We start from the raw sequence: 21,373 nt of genomic DNA, 5'->3' as shown, positions 1-21,373 counted from the left end.
TTCATCAATCTTTCTCCTGGAGTTGGGGTTTCTGTCATGTATTACATTATAAGTATCTTCATTCTTATCCTGCACTACATTCCAGTCACCCAAGAAGATGAAACTTGTATTCGAAAATCTCATAGTTTTCTGTAGGATATCACAGAAAAAATCTGGTTTATCTGTGTTATAACCATATAAACATACCAAAGTTAACCTTTGATCATATAGAGTCACGTCTAATATGATGTATCGTCCATGTTGGTCTATAAGAGATTCATAAACTTCGTAATCATAACCCCCTCTGAACATGACACAAACCCCAGCACTTCTACTATCACCATGACTGAAGTAACACTGATGACCCCATTCATCCCCCCATAAAGTTTCAATATCTCTTGTACTGTGTGTCTCTTGAAAACACACAATCGAACTATTTTTTTATTTCGCCCAGTTGAAGACATCAGATCTTTTCTTAGCACTAGAGAAAAGACCCCTAACATTCATTGACAAAATTTTTATATGATTATCCATTATGTTATATTGACTTGAGATACAATATTTTTGTCTATACACAAGAGCAAGCAAAACAATGTAATACAATGAAATAAACATAAATAAACTACATTTGCACAATCATTTACACAATCATTCTCTCTCACATTTATACTGTTAAGATAACCCACATCCATATAGATGTTCTCTTTGATGTGTTGCAGCTTTTATGGCATTAAATACTACAATTCTGAAATGCATGTTATTTTCACTAACAAAAATGACCTTCTATTTTAATTGATTAAAAAAAAACAAAAAAAACAGAAATTCTTATATACACAATGTACAAGAGATAAACAAAAAGCTTAATTTAAAGTAAATATGTTGAAACAAGGAATTGAATGCTTGTTAAAAGATAATAATTGAAAGGTCATTATTAATCATAAATTTCACATTGAAAAAACATTAAAATGAAAATTTTAAGTCTAACCCCCCCCCCCCCCCTCAAAAAAAAAAATAAAAAAATAATGAAAATTTGGGTGCATAGTTCCCATAAATACTAGTATGTTTTGAGTGTAAGTAAGATATATATTAAAACAATTAAATTTCAGTTGAAATGTATCTGTCATAGTCAAATATGTTCCTCAATTAGTTAACAGCTATTTCAATCGCTTAGCAATGTCATCAAAAATATCAAATTTCAAACGTCTACCTGCTTCAGTTTTCCCATATACAGCACAATTAAAATACCAAGCACTATCAAGTTGATCACTATCACGAAGTCTAGTAATCAGTTCCATGTTGGATTTTGTAACATCATCGACTAGTCTAAAAGTGCATTGTTTAGGCATGTTTTTCTTTTCTCTCATAATGCGGTATTTCACTTCAGAGTTGAGGAGTTTTACAATGACTGGTCTATGTTGTCCTTGTTTACCTGGTAACCTATGAATAGCCTGGATTTCATCAGGTCGAATGTTTACCTTTAAAGTGTCTTTAACAATTTTACTTTTAAAGATCTCTCTTAAATTTTCATCATTGTTTTCTGGGAAATTCATCACTTTTATGTTGAACTTTCTACTATACTGCTGGTTATAGTTAGACATTTGTAATGCTTGTTTGGAAATAATACCATTATCTTTAACATTTATCTGAAGTTCATGGATCATTTTTCTTTGGCTAGCGATCAACTCTCTTAAGCATTCATTCTCTTTTGACAGTTCTTCAACAGCTTTTGTTTGCTTATTTGTCTTATCTTTTAAGTTACCTTATATTTCTTTTTTCATGCTATCAACCAATTTAGTGACGATTGAGGTCACTATTGTTTCCAAATCATCTTTTCTTACAATGTTGTTCAGTGCTTTGTCAAGGTCTGTTCGTTTAACAACACCCTCCAGGCTTTCCTTTATACCATCTAAATCATGGTGGAGATTTGATAATTCAATTGTCATATCTACACTACTATCCATTGAAACATCTGTGTGAGTTCTTTTAGCTGGATTTCCTTTTTCACTACCTTTTTTAGCTGCAAGCAATGTTTGTACAGTTTGTACATTCTTTTTGTCACCTTTTTTATCACTGTTGTTAGAGTTTCCACCTGGCATTGTTAAGCTAAATGTAGTACTCACAAATCTAATCCCAAAATTTCTCCAGACAAGTAAATAGTGGACTTCAAATTATGAACAGTTTTACTGAAATGTTCTCACTACACTTTTGAAAAAAAATCTTTCTTCAAAACTTCCAAGGTTGAAAATCCAAATTTTCTCAACAAAAGTTACATCACTGTGTAGAGATAATCATACTGAACATCCTCATATAAATATCATGCATTTGGTCTGTCAAAAATCACATAAAATTGCCAAAAAACTGCAGAGCCCAAAACTCAGTTGACTACCTGGGCGGCCATCTTAATCTTAAATTAAGTATCATATAACTAGTAATAATGATTCTCATGGTCATCTCTCTCTTATATGTTTTACTACGCTTTTTGTTGTTGGTCTGCTGTCACAATGAGGATTAATTTACATAACGTATCACTGAATTGATAATACATAAAGTATTTGAATTTAATTTTAATATGAAATTATAGAGAAATAACAAATAGTTACTAAACAAAAAGCAGTGTATAACAAAAACAATGAGTTGACACAAAAACAATGTAGTCATATACAAAACATACAAAAGAAGCGGGGGTTTGCATGCGACATGAGCACCACATTACCACCCCTCTCGTTTCAAATAGATATGCACTGATATGGAAGTCTGGGTATTAAATGTTCAATACAATGGACCTTATCCACTGTAACGTTTAAATTAGGTGAATTTAAATTTTACACATGCAAGTCTATTTTTCTGGTACTCCATCTTTTACTTCTTATGAAAACAAACACATGATTAATCTGTTCAATTGACTCGGTCATGGCAGATCAAGGAAAGGGAGGTAACAATTGACTCGGTCATGGCAGATCAAGGAAAGGGAGGAAACATTGATATCTTTGAGTACTTGGGATGTCAAAGGACCACTTATTCCGAGAGAAAAAAACGCTTACCCTGAACAACACTCAAACTCTATTTGCAAGTTCTAATTTTACGATTATATACTAAATATGTAATTAATTCATTCAGACATTGAAGAAAGAAAGAAAAAGAAACAGAAGTGAAGGCCACAACTTTCACAAAAATAACTAAATTAGAACTCGACTCTACTCAATCTCCGGCGAAGAGATCATATCCGTTCCGTTCAATACTTCGTAACACTGCACTCAATATGAAATGTTGCAAATTACTAACCAGACGCGAATAGAAATGATATAAATGTCTTGTAGATTTAGAAGATAACGGCACACATTGAACAAATAGATTCCATATAAACGGTTGTAGGGGACCTAATGGAATTGCAGTGAGTTGGGAACTTTTGCTCAATTTATATGGTCCCACTGTTAATTCTTGATGAAACAACAAATTCGTGCGCGTACCGATTTGTAGTGTGTTGCAGAATTTTCATATTCATCTCTTAAGGACAAGATTGTATTCAGTTCTCACCCAGTAAGGTTATTTATTTATTTCTCAAATTTCTATAAATCCCCCCTTATCGTCCATACAATAGATTCTTAGGTGTACATTATCAGCTATCGCCACAATAAGCACCTATAAGACCAACATCATCGGACAAGAAACCATAAAAATAAGGAAAAAAACTATTAACTTGTCTGTCGTAAAGGACGACCATTTGATAGTCAAGGGGGGAGGATATTCAACTGAATATAGTCTCAAACAGGACAAGATGAAGCACTGAATACATTCATTACATGAAATACTTGTGTACAAAATAGAAAATAAATCTTCGCTATGTACCATGCATTAACAAAATCAGCGAGGCTTGCATAAAGGGGACAATGATTATTCCGTCAGAGAAAAATCCTTCTGTTTTAAGTTCCGGAATATCTGAGAACTGCTACATCCGTAGTGATTTCATGATATTCAAATGTAACACTATGAGTATACCACTTCTTGTATACATGAAGAATCGGTATACATGACATCTACTTCGTATGTTGTAAATTCATATTCAAAATGTAACACCATGATTTTACTTGCACTTCCGGTAAACATGGCCCCTGCTTCGTCTGTTGTAAATTTAAATTTAAATGTAACCCCATGAGTTTACCACTTTCGGTATACAAGGCACGTGCTACGTCTGTTGTAAATTTAAATTCAGATGTAGCACCATCAGAATACCACTTCCGGTATACATTGCACCTGCTATAACTGTCAATCCATACGACCAGGATAAGTCCCGATTTTTAGCTCCATATATCACAATCCCTAGTACTGTAAATCCAGCTGCAAAATAAAACAAAAAATAAATTGGGAATTATGCCCCTGCTTGCATATCATATGCAGTTATAAAGGAACATAACAGTTTGTATTTGGTCTGTATTTTGTGGTAATAAGCATTGTGTATAAGTTTCATGACATTTTGTTCAGTTACACTGAAGTTGGAGAACGGGAACGAACAATTCAGCATTTTTTTCCAGTTCTAAATAGGCATTACTCAAGAATGGTAAAAGTGACGTACGTACAGACGGACGGACGGACGGACATTCAGACGGACAAGGGGCATAACAATGGTTCGTGAAGTATTACAGTGTACTCAAAAATGATCCCTTTATTTTTTTATAGAATAGCTATTCAAGTATAGATGACATGGATAACTTTAGTAAATTTGTTTTAAGTCTTAGGTTATATGTCTTTCGTACGATTTTAATTTTTGCGATATTGAGTAAAATCCTGTTTTATTCATATAAATAATTTCAGAAAGCGAGTTTGAATTACTGTCGCATTTTTCGCAATAATAAAAACATCGCAATAACTTCTAAATCTACATTATGTAAATATGATGTTTTGCACTTTTATTATTCTGGCGCTGTTTGTGAACTGTCACAGTGCTGTTTTGTGTACTGTCATGGTGCTGTTTTGTGTACTGTCACAGTGCTGTTTTGTGAACTGTCACAATACTGTTTTGTGTACTTTCACAGTGCTTTTTTTGTACTGTCAAATTGCTGTTTTATGTACTGTCACAGTGCTGTTTTGTGTACTGTCACAGTGCTGTTTTTTGTACTGTAACAGTGCTGTTTTGTGTACTGTCACAGTGCTTTTTTTGTACTGTCAAATTGCTGTTTTATGTACTGTCACAGTGTTGTTTTGTGTACTGTCACAGTGCTGTTTTTTGTACTGTTACAGTGCTGTTTTGTGTACTGTCACAGTGCTTTTTTTGTATTGTCAAATTGCTGTTTTTTGAACTGTAACAGTGCTGTTTTGTGTACTGTCACAGTGCTTTTTTAGTATTGTCAAATTGCTGTTATATGTCTTGTCACAGTGCAGTTTTGTGACCTGTCACAGTGCTGTTTTGTGTACTGTCACAGTGCTGTTTTGTGTACTGTCTAAAGGCTCTTTTTTGTACTGTCACTGTGCTGTTTTGTGTACTGTCACAGTGCTGTTTTGTGTACTGTCACAGTGCTGTTTTGTGTACGTCACAGTGCTATTTTATGTTGTCACATTGCTCTTTTGTGTACTATCACAGTACTGTTTTATGTACTGTCACAGTGCTGTTTTGTGTACTTTCACAGTGCTATTTTATGTTCTGTCACAATACTCTTTTGTGTACTGTCACAGTGCTATTTTTTGTACTGTCACAGTGCTGTTTTGTGTACTGTCACAGTACTGTTTTGTGTACTGTCACAGTGCTGTTTTGTGTACTTTCACAGTGCAGTTTTGGCTACTGTCACAATGCTGTTTTGTGTACTGTCACAGTGCTGTTTTGTGAACCGTCACAGTACTGTTTTGTGTACTGTCACAGTGCTGTTTTGTGTACTTTCACAGTGCTGTTTTGTGTACTGTCACAGTGCTGTTTTGTGTACGTCACAGCGCTGTTTTTTGTACTGTCACAGCGATGTTTTGTGTACTGTCACAGTGCTGTTTTGTGTACTGTCACAGTGCTATTTTATGTTCTGTCACAGTGCTCTTTTGTGTACTGTCACAGTGCTGTTTTGTACTGTCAAAGTGCTGTTTTGTGTACTGTCACAGTACTATTTTGTGTTCTGTCAAAGTGCTGTTTTGTGTACTGTAACAGTGCTGTTTTGTGTACTGTCACAGTGCTTTTTTTGTACTGTCACAGTGCTGTTTTGTGTACTGTCACAGTTCTGTTTTGTGTACTGTCACAGTGCTGTTTTGTGTACTGTCACAGTGCTATTTTGTGTACTGTCACAGTGCTGTTTTGTTTCCTGTCACAGAGCTGTTTTGTGTACTGTCACAGTGCTGTTTTGTGTACGTCACAGTGATATTTTTTGTACTGTCGTAGTCCTGTTTTTTTGTATTGTCACAGTTCTGTTTTGTGTACTGTCACAGTCCTATTTTATGTTCTGTCACAGTGCTCTTATGTGTACTGTCACAGTGCTGTTTTTGTATACTGTCACAGTACTGTTTTGTGTACTGTCACAGTGCTGTTTTCTGTACTGTCACAGTGCTGTTTTATGTACTGTCACAGTGATGGGGTTTTTTTACTGTCATAGTGCTGTTTTGTGTACTGTCACTGTGCTGTTTTGTGTACAGTCACAGTGCTGTTTTGTGTACTGTCACAGTCCTATTTTATGTTCTGTCACAGTGCTCTTTTGTGTACTGTCACAGTGCTGTTTTTGTATACTGTCACAGTTCTATTTTTGTACTGTCACAGTGCTGTTTTGTGTACTGTCACAGTGCTGTTTTTCGTACTGTCACAGTGATGTTTTTTTTACTGTCACAGTACTGTTTTGTGTACTGTCACAGTGCTGTTTTGTGTATTGTCACAGTGCTTTTTTTGTACTGTCACTGTGCTGTGTTGTGTACTTTCACAGTGCTGTTTTGTGTACTGTCACAGTACTGTTTTGTGTACTGTCACAGTGCTGTTTTGTGTACGTCACAGTGCTGTTTTGTGTACTGGCACAGTGCTGTTTTGTGTACGTCGCAGTGCTAATTTGTGTACTGTCACAGTGCGGTTTTGTGTACTGTCACAGTGCTGTTTTGTGTACTGTTACAGTGCTATTTTATGTTCTATCACAGTGCTCTTTTGTGTACTGTCATAGTGCTATTTTGTGTACGTTACAGTGCTTTTTTTGTACTGTCACAGTGTTGTTTTGTGTACTGTCACAGTACTGTGTTGTGTGCTGTCACAGTGCTATTTTGTGTACTGTAAATAGTGCTGTTTTGTGTACTGTCACAGTGCTGTTTTGCGTACTGTCACAGTGCTGATTTTTTTTTACTGTCACAGTACTGTTTTGTGTACTGTCACAGTACTGTTTTATGTACTGTCACAGTGCTGTTTTGTGTACTTTCACAGTGCTTTTTTGTGTACTGTCACAATACTGTTTTGTGTACTGTCACAGTGCTGTTTTTGTGTACTGTCACAGTACTGTTTTGTGTACTGTCACAGTTCTGTTTTGTGTACTGTCACAGTGCTAATTTATATTCTGTCACAGTGCTCTTTTGTGTACTATCACAGTACTGTGTTGTGTATTGTCACAGTGCTGTTTTGTGTACTGTCAAAGTGCTGTTTTGTGTACTGTCACAGTGCTGTTTTGTGTACTGTCACAGTGCTGTTTTGTGTTGTCACAGTGCTCTTTTGTGTACTCTCACAGTGCTGTTTTAAGTACTGTCACAGTGCTGGGTTTTTTGTACTGTCACTGTGCTGTTTTGTGTACTGTCACAGTGCTGTTTTGTGTACTGTCACAGTGCTGTTTTGTGTACGTCACAGTGCTATTTTATGTTGTCACAGTGCTCTTTTGTGTACTATCACAGTACTGTTTTATGTACTATTACAGTGCTGTTTTGTTAATTTCAGCATGCATGTTTATGTATTTGATGTATGCCATTTACCCCATTGGGTTTAATTGGCATTTAAATAAATAAAATTATATAAAAAAATAGAAATAATGTGGTACAATTCAAAAGAAATCACAAAATTGTTTTGAAGGATTTATGATAGCTATTGCACTGTAAGACCTATGTAGCTATTGTACTGTAGGTTTGAGATCGTTATTTAATTGTATATCTGAGATTATCATTGAAATATTCAAGATAATCAGATGTTGTATGATTGTCGATGAGAAATTATCCATTAAAGACCAAAGAAAAGACAACCCCCAGTGAACTAAAGTCTCCTTGGTTGAATATAATAGTCCTTATTTTATGCTAATTTCTGTGTCATTTTGTTTTTAGTGGAAAGTTGTCTCATTGACAATCATACCACATCTTCTTATTTTTATAAGATTTTTTTTCATGTAAGCTGGATAAAGGACAACTACATATTACTACTTCCGAGGGTCAGGTGGTCTAGGGATAATTCAGTTAATGTTTTTTTTTTCTTCCTTTTATACAAGTATTAATAATTAGTACACTCTTATAGTCAACGTAATAAGTAGATAAGTACTTGTTATATGTGTGACTCTTATAGTCAACGTACTAAGTAGATAAGTACTTGTTACATGTGTGACTCTTATAGTCAACGTAATAAGTAGATAAGTACTTGTTACATGTGTGACTCTTATAGTCAACGTAATAAGTAGATAAGTACTTGTTACATGTGTGACTCTTATAGTCAACGTAATAAGTAGATAAGTACTTGTTAGATGTGTGACTCTTATAGTCAACGTAATAAGTAGATAAGTACTTGTTACATGTGTGACTCTTATAGTCAACGTAATAAGTAGATAAGTACTTGTTAGATGTGTAACTCTTATAGTCAACGTAATAAGTAGATAAGTACTTGTTAGATGTGTGACTCTTATAGTCAACGTAATAAGTAGATAAGTACTTGTTAGATGTGTGACTCTTATAGTCAACGTAATAAGTAGATAAGTACTTGTTACATGTGTGACTCTTATAGTCAACGTAATAAGTAGATAAGTACTTGTTACATGTGTGACTCTTATAGTCAACGTAATAAGTAGATAAGTACTTGTTACATGTGTGAAGTAGTATATTATATTACCTGCGATAAACGTAGATACCATTCCAATTATAAATATGGCCTTGTTAGAAGAGGACTGTGGATGGAATATAAACAGCACCAAAAATACTAAGGCAAGGAAAGCAGCGAATAGACCCAATGTTTCCAGCGCTTGTGTAGCTTCAAACCATGCTGAAATATAAATACAATTAAATAGACCCAATGTTTCCAGCGCTTGTGTAGCTTCAAACCATGCTGAAATATAAATACAATCAAATAGACCCCATGTTTCCAGCGCTTGTGTGGCTATAAACCATGCTGAAACATAAATACAATCAAATAGAACCAATGTTTCCAGCGCTTGTGTGGCTTCAAACCATGCTGAAACATAAATACAACCAAGTAGACTCCATGTTTCCAGCGCTTGTGTAGCTTCAAACCATGCTGAAATATAAATACAACCAAGTAGACCCTAGATATAAAGCATTCCAAATATTGCGAAGGTCTGTGTGTCTTCAAACCCTGCTGAAATATAAAAACAATCAAAAAGAGCCCATATATATAGCAATCCAAATACAGTCAAGGTCTGTGTGGATTCAAATCATATGCTGAAATTTAAATACCATCAAATAGACCCTATATATTTTCAATCATTTTGTGAGCTTCAATTTAACCAAGCTTGTATAAATAAAGTATTTTCCTGGATAGCGTACCGTCTTATGTTTGAAAGAAGTAAAATATACAAATAAGTAATAAAAGAAAAGTCATCAGGCTAGGGGGGGGGGGTATTACTTAAAAGTCATATCTTGCCTCTCCGTAAAATCATCACATCAAAATCCGTCGTGAGAGGTCAGAGGTCATGTTGTGACACATCACTGGTTACAAAAGAGATGTTTGCTTTTCTTCAGGGGAATTTGAGGTTTTATTATGAATAACGTATTCTAAATCAGTTTGTATGTACGGAGCAATACTGTGTTATGCAAATTATCCTGTCTAGTTTTTTTTTACAAAGTTTTACATCAATTTCAAAATGAACTGTCTTTGATTCTTTTACCAAAGACGCCGGTTAGATTTTATTTTGAAATAAAGAAAAATGTCAAATCCAAATTAGCCATAGGATAATTGGGAAATAGGATAATTCGGAAATGAACATTTCTCTATATTTCAGGATAGAATCATACCATGGTAAAAGAAAGACAATTCACTCTTGTAAACAGTACATCTCGTTTATACCAATTTAATTTTACTTGAAAAGGACAAAATGATATGAGTGATATTGAAATTAACATTTAGGGAATAGGGTAGAACTCGAAAGAAAGATTGAACACTAGATTGAAAATCAAAGATTAAAAAACAAAAATTATATGCAAAATTTTGAGATATTTTTCAAAACTGATTCCTTAACCATGTTAACAGTGATTCCTTAACCATGTCAAAACTGATTCCTTAACCATGTTAACAGGGATGGTGCTCATTGCAGATAATTAGATTGGATACAATTTAGAATAAGGACATCATGCTAAATTTGAATAAATATTTGAATACATATAATTCTTTTTAAAACCAATCTTATATCTCAGGAGCCTGTTATTCAGTGGTTGTCGTTTGTTTATGTGTTACATATTTGTCTTTCGTTCATTTTTTTATATAAATAAGGCCGTTAGTTTTCTCGTTTGAATTGTCTTTTATAGCTGACTATGCGGTATGGGCTTTGCTCATTGTTGAAGGCCGTACGGTGACCTATAGTTGTTAATGTCTGTGTCATGTTGGTCTCTTGTGGACAGTTGTCTCATTGGCAATCATACCACATCTTCTTTTTTATATTATACAGATCTCTTAATTAGACTATAAGGAGATAAACTTGAAACAGCTGATCCACTCATTTCACTTCAGATAATTCAGTAAAAATTAAAACTAGACATTACCGAGGGGTCTTATATTGATACTAAAACCAGTATCATTAGCCCGTCATTCATAACGTACCTATATCTGAACAGTTACTGAGACATAAATGTGTAACAATAATTCCACAGTCCTTTAGAAAAATATTTATCCACTGACCAGTAGGGAGTACGATAGCCCGTCATTCAATACGTACCTATATCTGAACAGTTACTGAGACATATAAATGTGTAACAATTATTCCATAGTCCTTTAGAAGAATATTTATCCACTGACCAGTAAGGCGTACCAAACCCCAGTACATGGAATGTAAACCCGACCCCAAACACAAAGAAAAACGTCCGAATTAAAGTCACAATCTTCTTAAAGTCGTACATTTCACTGACGTCTGTAGCCCAACTTCGTTATAATAATTGGCAGTATCAAAAATAATTTACCTGTCTTTTTTTTCAAGATGACAATTTTTATGTCACATTAACAAGTGTACCTGTTATTAATTATTTTTTTCAGGTTAGACAACAGGTGTGACCCCGGGGAGTTTTGTGATTGTGATTTATATCTGTAACCATTGGACGGTTATGTCATGTGAGGTGTTATATGACAATTATAGACAGTCATAATTCTATATACAAAATCATCAACCCAAAGCAAATGTGAACATCTATTTTGTTTTAAAAATATGAACTAATAGGAAGACAAAATAACACTTTATTCTTCATCACTTTACTCTCAGACACAAATGTCCGAGTTTTGTGTTTCATTTGTAACAAATAGTATAGTAAGTATTTTTCTGGAGCTCCTATCAAATGATAAAAAGATAAATAATCAAATAAATAAAATTCTCCCTCACATCATTACAAAATACTGCAAATCTGGTCAGATAAAAGTCTTCCCTCCTAAAAAAAAACCACACAAAATGGGGACCAAGACCAATATATATATATAAGCTTTCCCTCCTAAAAATAAAACACAAAATGGGTACCAAGACCAATATATATAAGCTAAGAAAACACAATGATATGCCAACTACGAAATAAAATCTAAATGTGGACTTCATTAAAAAAATTGTTGTACTGGGTTATTTTTTTATTAGTTCATCAACACTTTATCATATATCGTTTAGAAAGTCTACTTTGTAATATTACTGCAAGATGATTGTATAATAGAGTTTGTTAGTCACTTACATGATTTATAACATGTATACATGGTATACAATAAATCATCACAATTCTGGTTCAAATTAACAGCTTTTATCAAATTAACAGCTTTAATCAAATTAACAGCTTTTATAAAATTAACAGCTTTTATCAAATTAACAGCTTTTATCAAATTTACTGTTTTTATTTGTTACAAAAATGGAAAACAACACTCAACCATGTCAACATGCTCAATAAACTCATTTCTTGAAAGATTTCACGAAGAACCCTTCGTTAAAGTGGTAAATACAAAAAGAAGATGTGGTATGGTAACGTTGTCAATGATTACAAGTTCTAATATTAAACATGTTAAAAGTAACGAAAAAACCCAAGCAAAAAAAAGCTACAAAATATCAGCTAGAAAGAAAGATAAAATAACAATCGAAACAAATAAATAATAAAAATTAATGTTATTTCCCGCAATGTTTCTAGAGTTGGTATTTAATTCATTCAAGTTAACATGGTTAAGGGTTCATTTTTAATATAAATAAGGCCGTTAGTTTTCTCGTTTGAATTGTTTTACATTGTCTTATCGGGGAATTTTATAGCTCACTATGCGGTATGGGCTTTGCTCATTGTTGAGGGCCGTACGGGAACATATAGTTGTGAATGTCTGTGTCATTTTGGTCTCTTGTGGACAGTTGTCTCATTGGCAATCATACCACATCTTCGTTTTTATATATTAACATGGTTAACGCAGTTGACGTACTGTTTTCTGTGTACATGTTATTAAAAACTTATTTTAAAATATGCTAATGCATGCATATTAATGATTCTATCCATAGTTTAATATTACAATTAATTAACTATGTTGACATGGTTGATAAAGGGGAATATCTTGACATATGATTTAGTGTAACAGTCTACTATGCTAGTATTTAATTTGTTCTCAAATATACTGGAAATATTGGCATTTTTTTTTATTACACTGTATTCCAACAAACAGACACATCTCCCCCTATCATACTTAATTCGTCCTCTAATTAGCCGAATGATATATTTACCTGCATGATATGGTAGATATTGACACCTATGTTTATTTATTCCACACAGTAGCCACAATCCTGTATGATAGAAATCCTCTCCATGTGACCAGTAAGCAGTTGAAAATCCAACTAAATGTACAATTAGTGAACATGTTAAAATATTCAAAATAATATAAACCAAACTACAAAACTTGGCACCAGATTTTCCACACGCTGGCATTCTACTAGTGTCATAGTGTGCACATAGAATCCCTCTCTCATCGTCTTCGGAATCGTTATCAGCCATTTTGTAAAAGTTTTAGTTACATGATTAACCTAAATGCACGTCCTACAGAACGTGTGTTAAGGAAATATCAAGTTACTCAGAATAAACAGACAGCGCGTAATAAGAAAATCGCAAGTTATTTTAACCTGCTGTAGAATCAATTAATGTGTCTTCATGCATATTCTACTTCCTATACATTCTCTTATTCAAATCTATCAGATCTTTGGACGAAAGGTTTTCTAGCGTTTTTACTTGTTCTATAGATGTTCTATTTCAGCAACTTTTAATAATTGTTCTGATAGTTTAAATTGCGACTTCGGTCAAAGTGAAAACTACAATGGGTCCGACCTTGCACGACCAGAGCTCTGTTTGAGCGAGTAAATCCGTATCATCTACCATTGAGGATATAACATATATGCTTCATTTCAGGGGGTATACATACGCTATCTTTGTGGGTGGTAAGCATAGCCTACCATTTAGGGGTGATTTCGGGTGCTCCGGAAGGCTAAACAAATTCAGCTCCACATGTCGCACCTGTAATGATTATTTTATCGAGTGTTTGATAGCTATATACTCACATGTGCCAAATCATATATAGTAATATATCTTTATTTTGATTTTAATATCATTAATTACGGTAGTGCACAAATATGTGAACAACTTATCTATATACAATTACATGCATACATATGTAATAGTTATGTGAAAAATATAGTCGAGGTTCGTTTTAGTTACCGTAATTCTGCATAGCTAAGTTAGTTTAAACAATATTTATTCAGATAAATCAACATTAAACGATATTAAACAAATGAAATAATATTAAGGATTCAGAAACAAGCAATTTGCTTTTACAAATCTTTCTCCTTTTACAAAAATAATACACTTCTTGAACAATACATAAATATAAATTCTGGCATGCTCTGTAATAAATATATGAATGTGCAAGAAGAAAAAAATTAATGTGAAAGAAGAAGAAAAAAAATTAATGAGAAAAAACAAGAAAAAAAATAATAATAAATAAACATGAATTATTGTAATGTTTACAGTGTGAAATGCTTGGGTTCCATTTGAGTGATGAAGCATTAACATCAAGGGTTAAAACGTTTACTTTTGATAATATATTTCTGCACCAAACTAAATAAAAGACTATTTTGCTCATCTGAGAGTACCGTTGATCCAAAAAGAAAAGTTTTTGTGTTAACTTGGACAGGAAGAACTGAAACAGAATCTAATAGTCCATGTCTTAAATTAGTGTTTATAGGACAAGATAACAGGAAGTGAGAATTTGTTTCTACATCACCACAATGACAATTTGGAGAGTCTACTAAATTACGAACGAAAAAGTGAGAATTCAATGAACTTGAATCCATTCTTGTAAGCGAGCATGAAGAATTTGACCAAAACGATGTCCTATATAATAATACGCTAGGACCTTACTATTTTGGGTACTAATTTGTTTTATGAATAATCATATATAGATTCATATTTTCTTATGTTTAAGTTAAGAGTGTTCCATAGTTTTGCTAAGTTAACAATTACTTCCATAGTGACGATACTTTCACAGAACGATGTCTAGCTGTTTTACTGGTATTAAAATTGTAGGATTTCTGTTTTACCGGAAGTTATTGACGAATCTCTCAAAGCAAAAGTCGTAATCTATAAAAGTTTTTTTTAAAGTGTTTTTTCTTCGTGAAACAATTCTCCATATTGCCGAGACTGAGCAACGAAAATCAGTCCATAAGACAATTGCAGCGAGGAAAACGTGAAAGTGCTGTAACGATACAGGCAGACAGCAGACGACATTCGTTGATGACCACCAATGACCAGATAAATATGTACAACGTCAACTTTTAATCAAATCGCTGATGGCAATGACAGCCATAAATGTTTTCCGTAAACTTAAATGCAAAAGAACCGACTGCACAAAACATGTGAAGCCCTGAGTGAGACAAAGTCAAACTAAGATGGCGCAAAACAACTCGGCAAAACATGCCGAACAGTACTACTAAATATTATTGTTGATTAAACCAGTATAATTGAAATGTATAAAGAGAGAAACAACTATGTTATGCAATGTATGAACTGTGTATGATTCAGAACTATTATTATATAGATTCAGGGCCGTTACTATATATAGCCCCTTTTAATACTGAGGCAAAATATATTCGCCGAGCTCTGAGAAAAATAACGCAAAATCGTGCATTCTGAGCGTTTCCCGGACTCTTTTTTTACATAGAAACGCAAATCATTTTTAGCTATTTTTTCGACAATATTCTGGTCTCAAAGCAAAAACATAGATTCATTGTTATTTAAGACTTTAAAGTTTTAGGGAAATTCAAAACATTAAAAGACCGATATGTAGGATAAAGCTAAAATCTTTTAATTCTCATAATCATTAATACCGGGTCTGTCTGTCTGTTCTTGTTTGTATTGTGCTGACTTGAGATTTTTTATGACTAGATTTAAATATAGTGACAGTCATTAGTGCAGTAATATATATACGTTAAATACTGGTACTGCTCAAGTCGACACTAGGGACCATATTGACCTCGTTTTACGGTATTTATGATTCTTTCATTATTGAAGACCCTCCAGCAACTATCAAGATGAAGAACAGGAATAAAAACTTTGCCCATTGCTCATTTGTATTTTTTTCTATACATTGACATTTTGTGCACTCAGCTCCTGTGCACGTGTACTTCATATTCCTTTATTTTCTGTTCAAGGGTCTGAACACGACTTAATGCAAATTTAACCCTTGAATGTAAAAGGTCATATATGGCAATACATTGATGTTTTTTTCAACAAATGATTTGATACCGGGAAATTGGTGGTCTTACTTTAATTTAAACCATGTCAGCTATCTACTTTTATCCACAGGCGCTTGGATATATGATACAGTTATTTTTTTTAATTTTGTTGTTGATTAAGATATTCAATTTTCTATATTTATAATACATATATATCACTTCTGTGCATATTTCACCTACAGAAAATACCTAATTTTGCAATCCATACTAAGAAAAATTGGGTATGGTTTTATATACAAGAAAGGCAGTTTCGTATTCTTTGATATCAAGTTCAATTCTCCATGCAGAAACGACCACTTTTTTCTGTGTCCAGTAGCATCGTATATTCTTAAAACATTTTCTCGCAAAATGCCTGGACATAGGTGGACATGCAACATTACACAGTGTGACACGTTTACAATTGAAAATCAACACTCAGACTAGTCATTAAGTAGGACAATAAATAAAGAAAAGACAAACCCGGGACACAGAAATACAAACAATAGACCATCAACTCTGAAAACCAAAAGTAAAATAGAAACATGGATTACGAAAAATATGCAGGGGCGACATCAGAGAGTGAAGAGAACTTGCTTCTTGCAAGACACTTTCAGTGAAAACAATTTGATATGAAGACAATAATATGAAGACAATCTTTTGTTATAAATTTTTTTTTTTTTTTTTTGAAATTTAAAACATGAGGCATTTGCCTCATTTGCCTCAATGTAGTTACGGCCCTGAGATTTCAAAAGAAGATGTGGTGTGAGTGCCAATGAGACAACACTTCATTTAAGTCACAATTTGTAAAAGTAATCCATTATAGGTAAAAGTAAGGGCTTCAACAGTTACACGGAGCGTTGCCGGCTTTAACCACTTTATACACGGAGTGTTAGCTATAACCACTTTTGATAACTTTATAGAGGAGGCTAGCTGCGGAACCGTAGCTCTTAGGTCCTTATGTTATTTTTTGACTATTTGCGGACCATAGTCCGCAAAATCAAAAAAATAAAATAAAAAAGGACCATAAGAATTACGGTTCCGCAGCTAAGAGGAGGCATGCATGTTGTCAAAAATCATAAGTATTGTTATAAATATAAGGCACTGGCTACGGTTACATGGAAATGTAACAATAATTAAAATATTATTGTTACATTGGAGACTAAATGCTGGAATGCAAAGTCGGGTAAGGAACCGATTAATTACGAATGTAACAATAATTACTGAGGCTACGGTTACATTGCGTTATTGTTACATGAAAAACAGCAATATACGATGGGTCTATTAAAATGTACTAGATAATAAAAACTGAAGACATTTATTTTATATTTACAATACATACAATTAATTCTTTAATTATTTATTTGCAATGACATTTTCTACATATCCAGTAAGTGGTTTTTGGAGCATTCCTTAGTCCGACACATTTTTTGTGAAACCACTCCAAGCAGCCATCACACACCATTGTGCAAAGTATAATGACAGTAATACGAGTAGGTGTGCAGTTAAATACTTAAAGTGAACACTTTTCTCAGCCCGAGTTCTCAACAACAAACCATTGGACTATATTTTCGCCTTTGGCACTAGTTATCGAAAGTAGTATCTTTAAAACACCAAACGTGACCATTTCTACGTTAAAAAACCCAATTTAAACACCATTTGTTAATCAATAATATTTATTATTTATCATTATTACAAGTACTATTTCGTACATATGCAAGATTAAGGCAACAAAACTATAGAAGACTTAAGTTTAATAAATCGAGCGTACATTGTTGTTTTTCATGTAACAATAACACAATGTAACCGTAGCCTCAATAATTATTGTTAAATTCGTAATTAATCGGTTCCTTATCCGACTTTGCATTCCGGCATTTAGTCTCCAATGTAACAATTATATTTTTATTATTGTTACATTTCCATGTAACCGTAGCCAGTGCCTAAATATAAACATTATTTTTCAATGCTACACGTTTGTGTAAGACATAATAGTGTCCTGTAAAAAAGTGTCCATGAGGACAGTTTTTCATAGAATTTGGGTATATTTAATAATGTCCATTGCCATTGAATAGTGTCCCTCAAATGGACAGATTTTTACTGCAAAATATATGAAATAGTGTCCACCCACAGGACAAATTTTCATAATAGTTGCTATTAAATTGTGTCCTCCAAGTAATACAAATTAAGGTCATTAAAAAGTTTTATTATACTTGAATTTTAATTAAAATGTGAAGGATTGATGCGAAATTGAATAATATACAAATGTAAACAAACAAATAATGGATGGAAATGAATATAGAGAAATTTAAGTTCTAAGAAATTTCCAGCAAATGGTTAAATGACAATGAAAGAATTACAATAAGAAGGAAGTTTAAATCTGAAGATCTTTACTATATTTATTATGTCAGAGGAGAAGGCAATTGAAAATAAATAATAATGTCCATTGCCATGAAATATTGTCTCCCAAGTGGACAGCATTTTACAGCAACAGTTATGAAAAATGATCAATCTACAGAACACATTTTTGTAGTGAGTGTTAATAAATAAATTGTGTCCCGCAAGGATTTGTATCCCTATACAAATCCTTGTGTCCCCCAAGGAAAATAGTCCTGACAGATCCTGACAGCATCTGTTACTTATTTGAGTTTGAATTATACATGTATATATTATATTAAAAGATATAGATATGAAGATGATGATATGAGTGCCAATGAGACAACTCTATGTCAAAGTAACAATTAACTAAAGGTCGGAATTAAAAGTTAAAATGCGTCCAGTAATAACAAGGCAATGAATATCATTTAATACTTTAATCATATCAAAAAATGCCCTGGCGGACACAATGTCCTGTGAAAAAATGTCCCCCTGGACAATATTATGGTTGTGAATCATGTCCATGTTCATGGACACTTTTTCATACCTGAGGACATATTTTCATAGGAAATTGTGTCCAGGACACATTTAAATAAGTAAATATTGTCCATGGACAGTATTTACTATGAAAATGTGTCCAGTGGACATTTTTTCATGGGGGACATAATTAAATCCTACATTTGTATTGTTTTCTGTCTCGCTTTGATATACAAAATATGTGTTGTCTTTAGTAACAATCCTATTGATTTCTTATGATTATTCTTATCTACTAACTTCTTCTGTATAAGGATTAACTTTTTTTGTAAAACAAGTCATTTTTTTACAGCTTGTCACTTAAGCCTATCTGTGTGCTCCAACGCTGGAGGAAAATACTCACGAAAAAAGACTTCCGTTAAGGACATTGTACTGTGTCGGCATCATTTGTATTTAATATCGTTAGTAAGTATCTTCATAAGTCCCATGTAGTGACATGCTCAAATTTTATTCTTCTTTTGCCAACTTTTTCTTCTCTTCATCGTTATTTATTTAATATAAATGCATGCTTGCAGAATAAAAGTTAGACATACATTTGTAATACACTATATCTAGACAAGCTCGGCCTTGAACGTTTCGGTCCAATATCGTAAAAAATCCTCCTATATTTATCTTTTAAAACAAAAAAGATGGAAAAAGTTAAGTATGTTTATCAAATGGAAAGTAGGGAAGGGAAATTTTGAGCAAATTTCTAAAATTTCGATTAAAATTGTAAGGTATGCTTTTAAGATTGAGAAAAAACTGGATGACTGTCCTGTAATCTTTTACTGTATATATTTCAGCTCCCATTCAGGTATACAATCTAGGATGGCACAGAACAAGGTTACCTTTAAGTCTGAGAACAAACTTGGCGACTGTCCAGGAGTTGTGACAGGTGATCCAGCCGTGTCAAAGAAAGGGATTGTTGTAATCCAGGAATGGTGGGGTATGAATGAGCAAATTATCCAGGAGGCAGCACTCATAGCCAAGTCAGGGTTTGTGACCTTGAACCCTGACCTTTATAGAGGAAAGGTGGCAACAGATAATGAGACTGCTGGACATTATATGAATGATTTAGACTGGCCAGGAGCTGTGGCTGACATTAAAGGAGCTATTTTATATCTGAAGAATGCTGGATGTACAAAGGTGGGTTTTATATTTGAAGAAAACTGGGTATACAATGGTGGGTTTTATAATAGTCTGAAAAATTATGGGTTCTGTATGGGAGGAGCCCTCACTATATCTACTTTATGTTTTCAGGTTGGTGTTACTGGGTTTTGTATGGGAGTAGCCCTCTCTATATCTACTTTATATTTTCAGGTTGGTGTTACTGGGTTTTGTATGGGAGGAGCCCTCACTCTAGCTTCAGCTGCATTAGTTCCAGAGGTAGATGCCGCAGCACCATTTTATGGGATTCCAGGCAAAGCACTGTGTGATTTAAAAAATATTAAGTGTCCAGTACAGTGTCATTTTGGTAACTTAGATACGTTGGAAGGATTCTCTGCTCCTAAAGATCAGGACTTGTTGGAACAAACATTAAAAGAGACCGGAGTTGTTTTTGAATTTTACCGCTATGAGGCTAACCATGCCTTTACCAATACCACTGGCCCTAACTACAACAAAGAATGCTGTGACTTAGCACTGAAACGCATGTGTGAATTCATGGGCAAAAATTTAAGTTGACTTGGAACTCAATTGTAAAACTACACATTATATAATGCTAGTCTAAAACTATACATATAATGCTAGTCAAAACTACACATTATATAATGCTAGTCTAAAACTATACATTATATGATGCTAGTCAAAACTACACCATATATAATGCTAGTCAAAACTACACATTATATAATGCTAGTCAAAACTACACATTATATAATGCTAGTCAAAACTACACAATGTATATAATGCTAGTCAAAACTACACATCATATTAATAATTATGCTAGTCATTTGATGGTTGGTTGGGTTTTTTTGGTGTGCCGGCAGCATTTTGATTCATATCAGTACTAATTTTTTGTATGAAGTGTACTTTTTACATGTTTAAAACTGTTTGAAAAAATATTAAATGAGGAAATCATCATCTGAGAAAGAATTTTATTGCTTTATTACACAAAGACTAAGTATACTTGAGAATACAAGATATGGAGTATATTATAAATGAGACAACAAGCCTACAACATAAATGAACAAAATAAAGAATAAAAATAAATACAAGGAGACGTGGTTAAATGTTCATGGACAGCAACCTACAGCTTAAATAGATAAGATAAGACCAAACATGAGTACAAGATGCTGGATATAGGTCTAAAGGCAGCAACCCTACAACATAAATGAACAAAATAAATACCAAGCATGAATACAAGGAGATGTGGGTTATATTTCTATGAACAGCAACCC

General features: G+C 33.5%; 2 protein-coding genes across 3 annotated transcripts; one reads left to right on the top strand and one right to left on the bottom strand.

Annotated features, from left to right (window-relative positions):
- Window positions 1–2,527: 2,527 nt before the first annotated feature.
- On the bottom strand, window positions 2,528–13,422 carry LOC143054986 (uncharacterized). Its single transcript, XM_076228100.1, has 3 exons — window positions 13,056–13,422; window positions 8,996–9,145; window positions 2,528–4,314 (listed from the first exon to the last, which is right to left on the bottom strand). The coding sequence occupies exons 1-3, from the start codon at window positions 13,321–13,323 to the stop codon at window positions 4,163–4,165; spliced, it is 570 nt and encodes a 189-aa protein (XP_076084215.1). The 5' UTR covers window positions 13,324–13,422; the 3' UTR covers window positions 2,528–4,162.
- Window positions 13,423–19,293: 5,871 nt separating this feature from the next.
- LOC143054985 (protein usf-like) lies at window positions 19,294–21,068 on the top strand. Of its 2 annotated transcripts, none has more exons than XM_076228097.1 (3): window positions 19,294–19,400; window positions 19,778–20,120; window positions 20,235–21,068. In XM_076228097.1, exons 2-3 carry the CDS (start codon window positions 19,803–19,805, stop codon window positions 20,655–20,657), a joined length of 741 nt encoding a protein of 246 aa, XP_076084212.1. In that variant the 5' UTR covers window positions 19,294–19,400; window positions 19,778–19,802; the 3' UTR covers window positions 20,658–21,068. The 2 variants fall into 2 exon arrangements, with proteins under 2 accessions (XP_076084212.1, XP_076084213.1); XM_076228098.1 differs by having other exon boundaries at window positions 19,295–19,400; window positions 20,295–21,068.
- Window positions 21,069–21,373: the final 305 nt, after the last annotated feature.

The sequence above is a fragment of the Mytilus galloprovincialis genome, chromosome 12 (genome assembly GCF_965363235.1).
Source record: "Mytilus galloprovincialis chromosome 12, xbMytGall1.hap1.1, whole genome shotgun sequence".
Taxonomy (NCBI): Eukaryota; Metazoa; Mollusca; class Bivalvia; order Mytilida; family Mytilidae; genus Mytilus; species Mytilus galloprovincialis.
Note: the sequence above shows the minus strand (reverse complement) of the source record. Positions and strands in the feature narration are given on the sequence as shown.

Bases quoted from the DNA above. Each gene is read 5' to 3' on its own strand.
- LOC143054986 (XM_076228100.1), bottom strand. From the start codon at position 13,323: ATGGCTGATAACGATTCCGAAGACGATGAGAGAGGGATTCTATGTGCA. The intron at 9,146-13,055 runs GTAAATATATCA...TTTATATTTCAG, and splicing joins ATATCTACCATATCATGCAG to CATGGTTTGAAGCTACACAA. The intron at 4,315-8,995 runs GTAATATAATAT...TTTATTTTGCAG, and splicing joins GGTATCTACGTTTATCGCAG to CTGGATTTACAGTACTAGGG.
- LOC143054985 (XM_076228097.1), top strand. From the start codon at position 19,803: ATGGCACAGAACAAGGTTACCTTTAAGTCTGAGAACAAACTTGGCGAC. The intron at 20,121-20,234 runs GTGGGTTTTATA...TTATGTTTTCAG, and splicing joins AGAATGCTGGATGTACAAAG to GTTGGTGTTACTGGGTTTTG.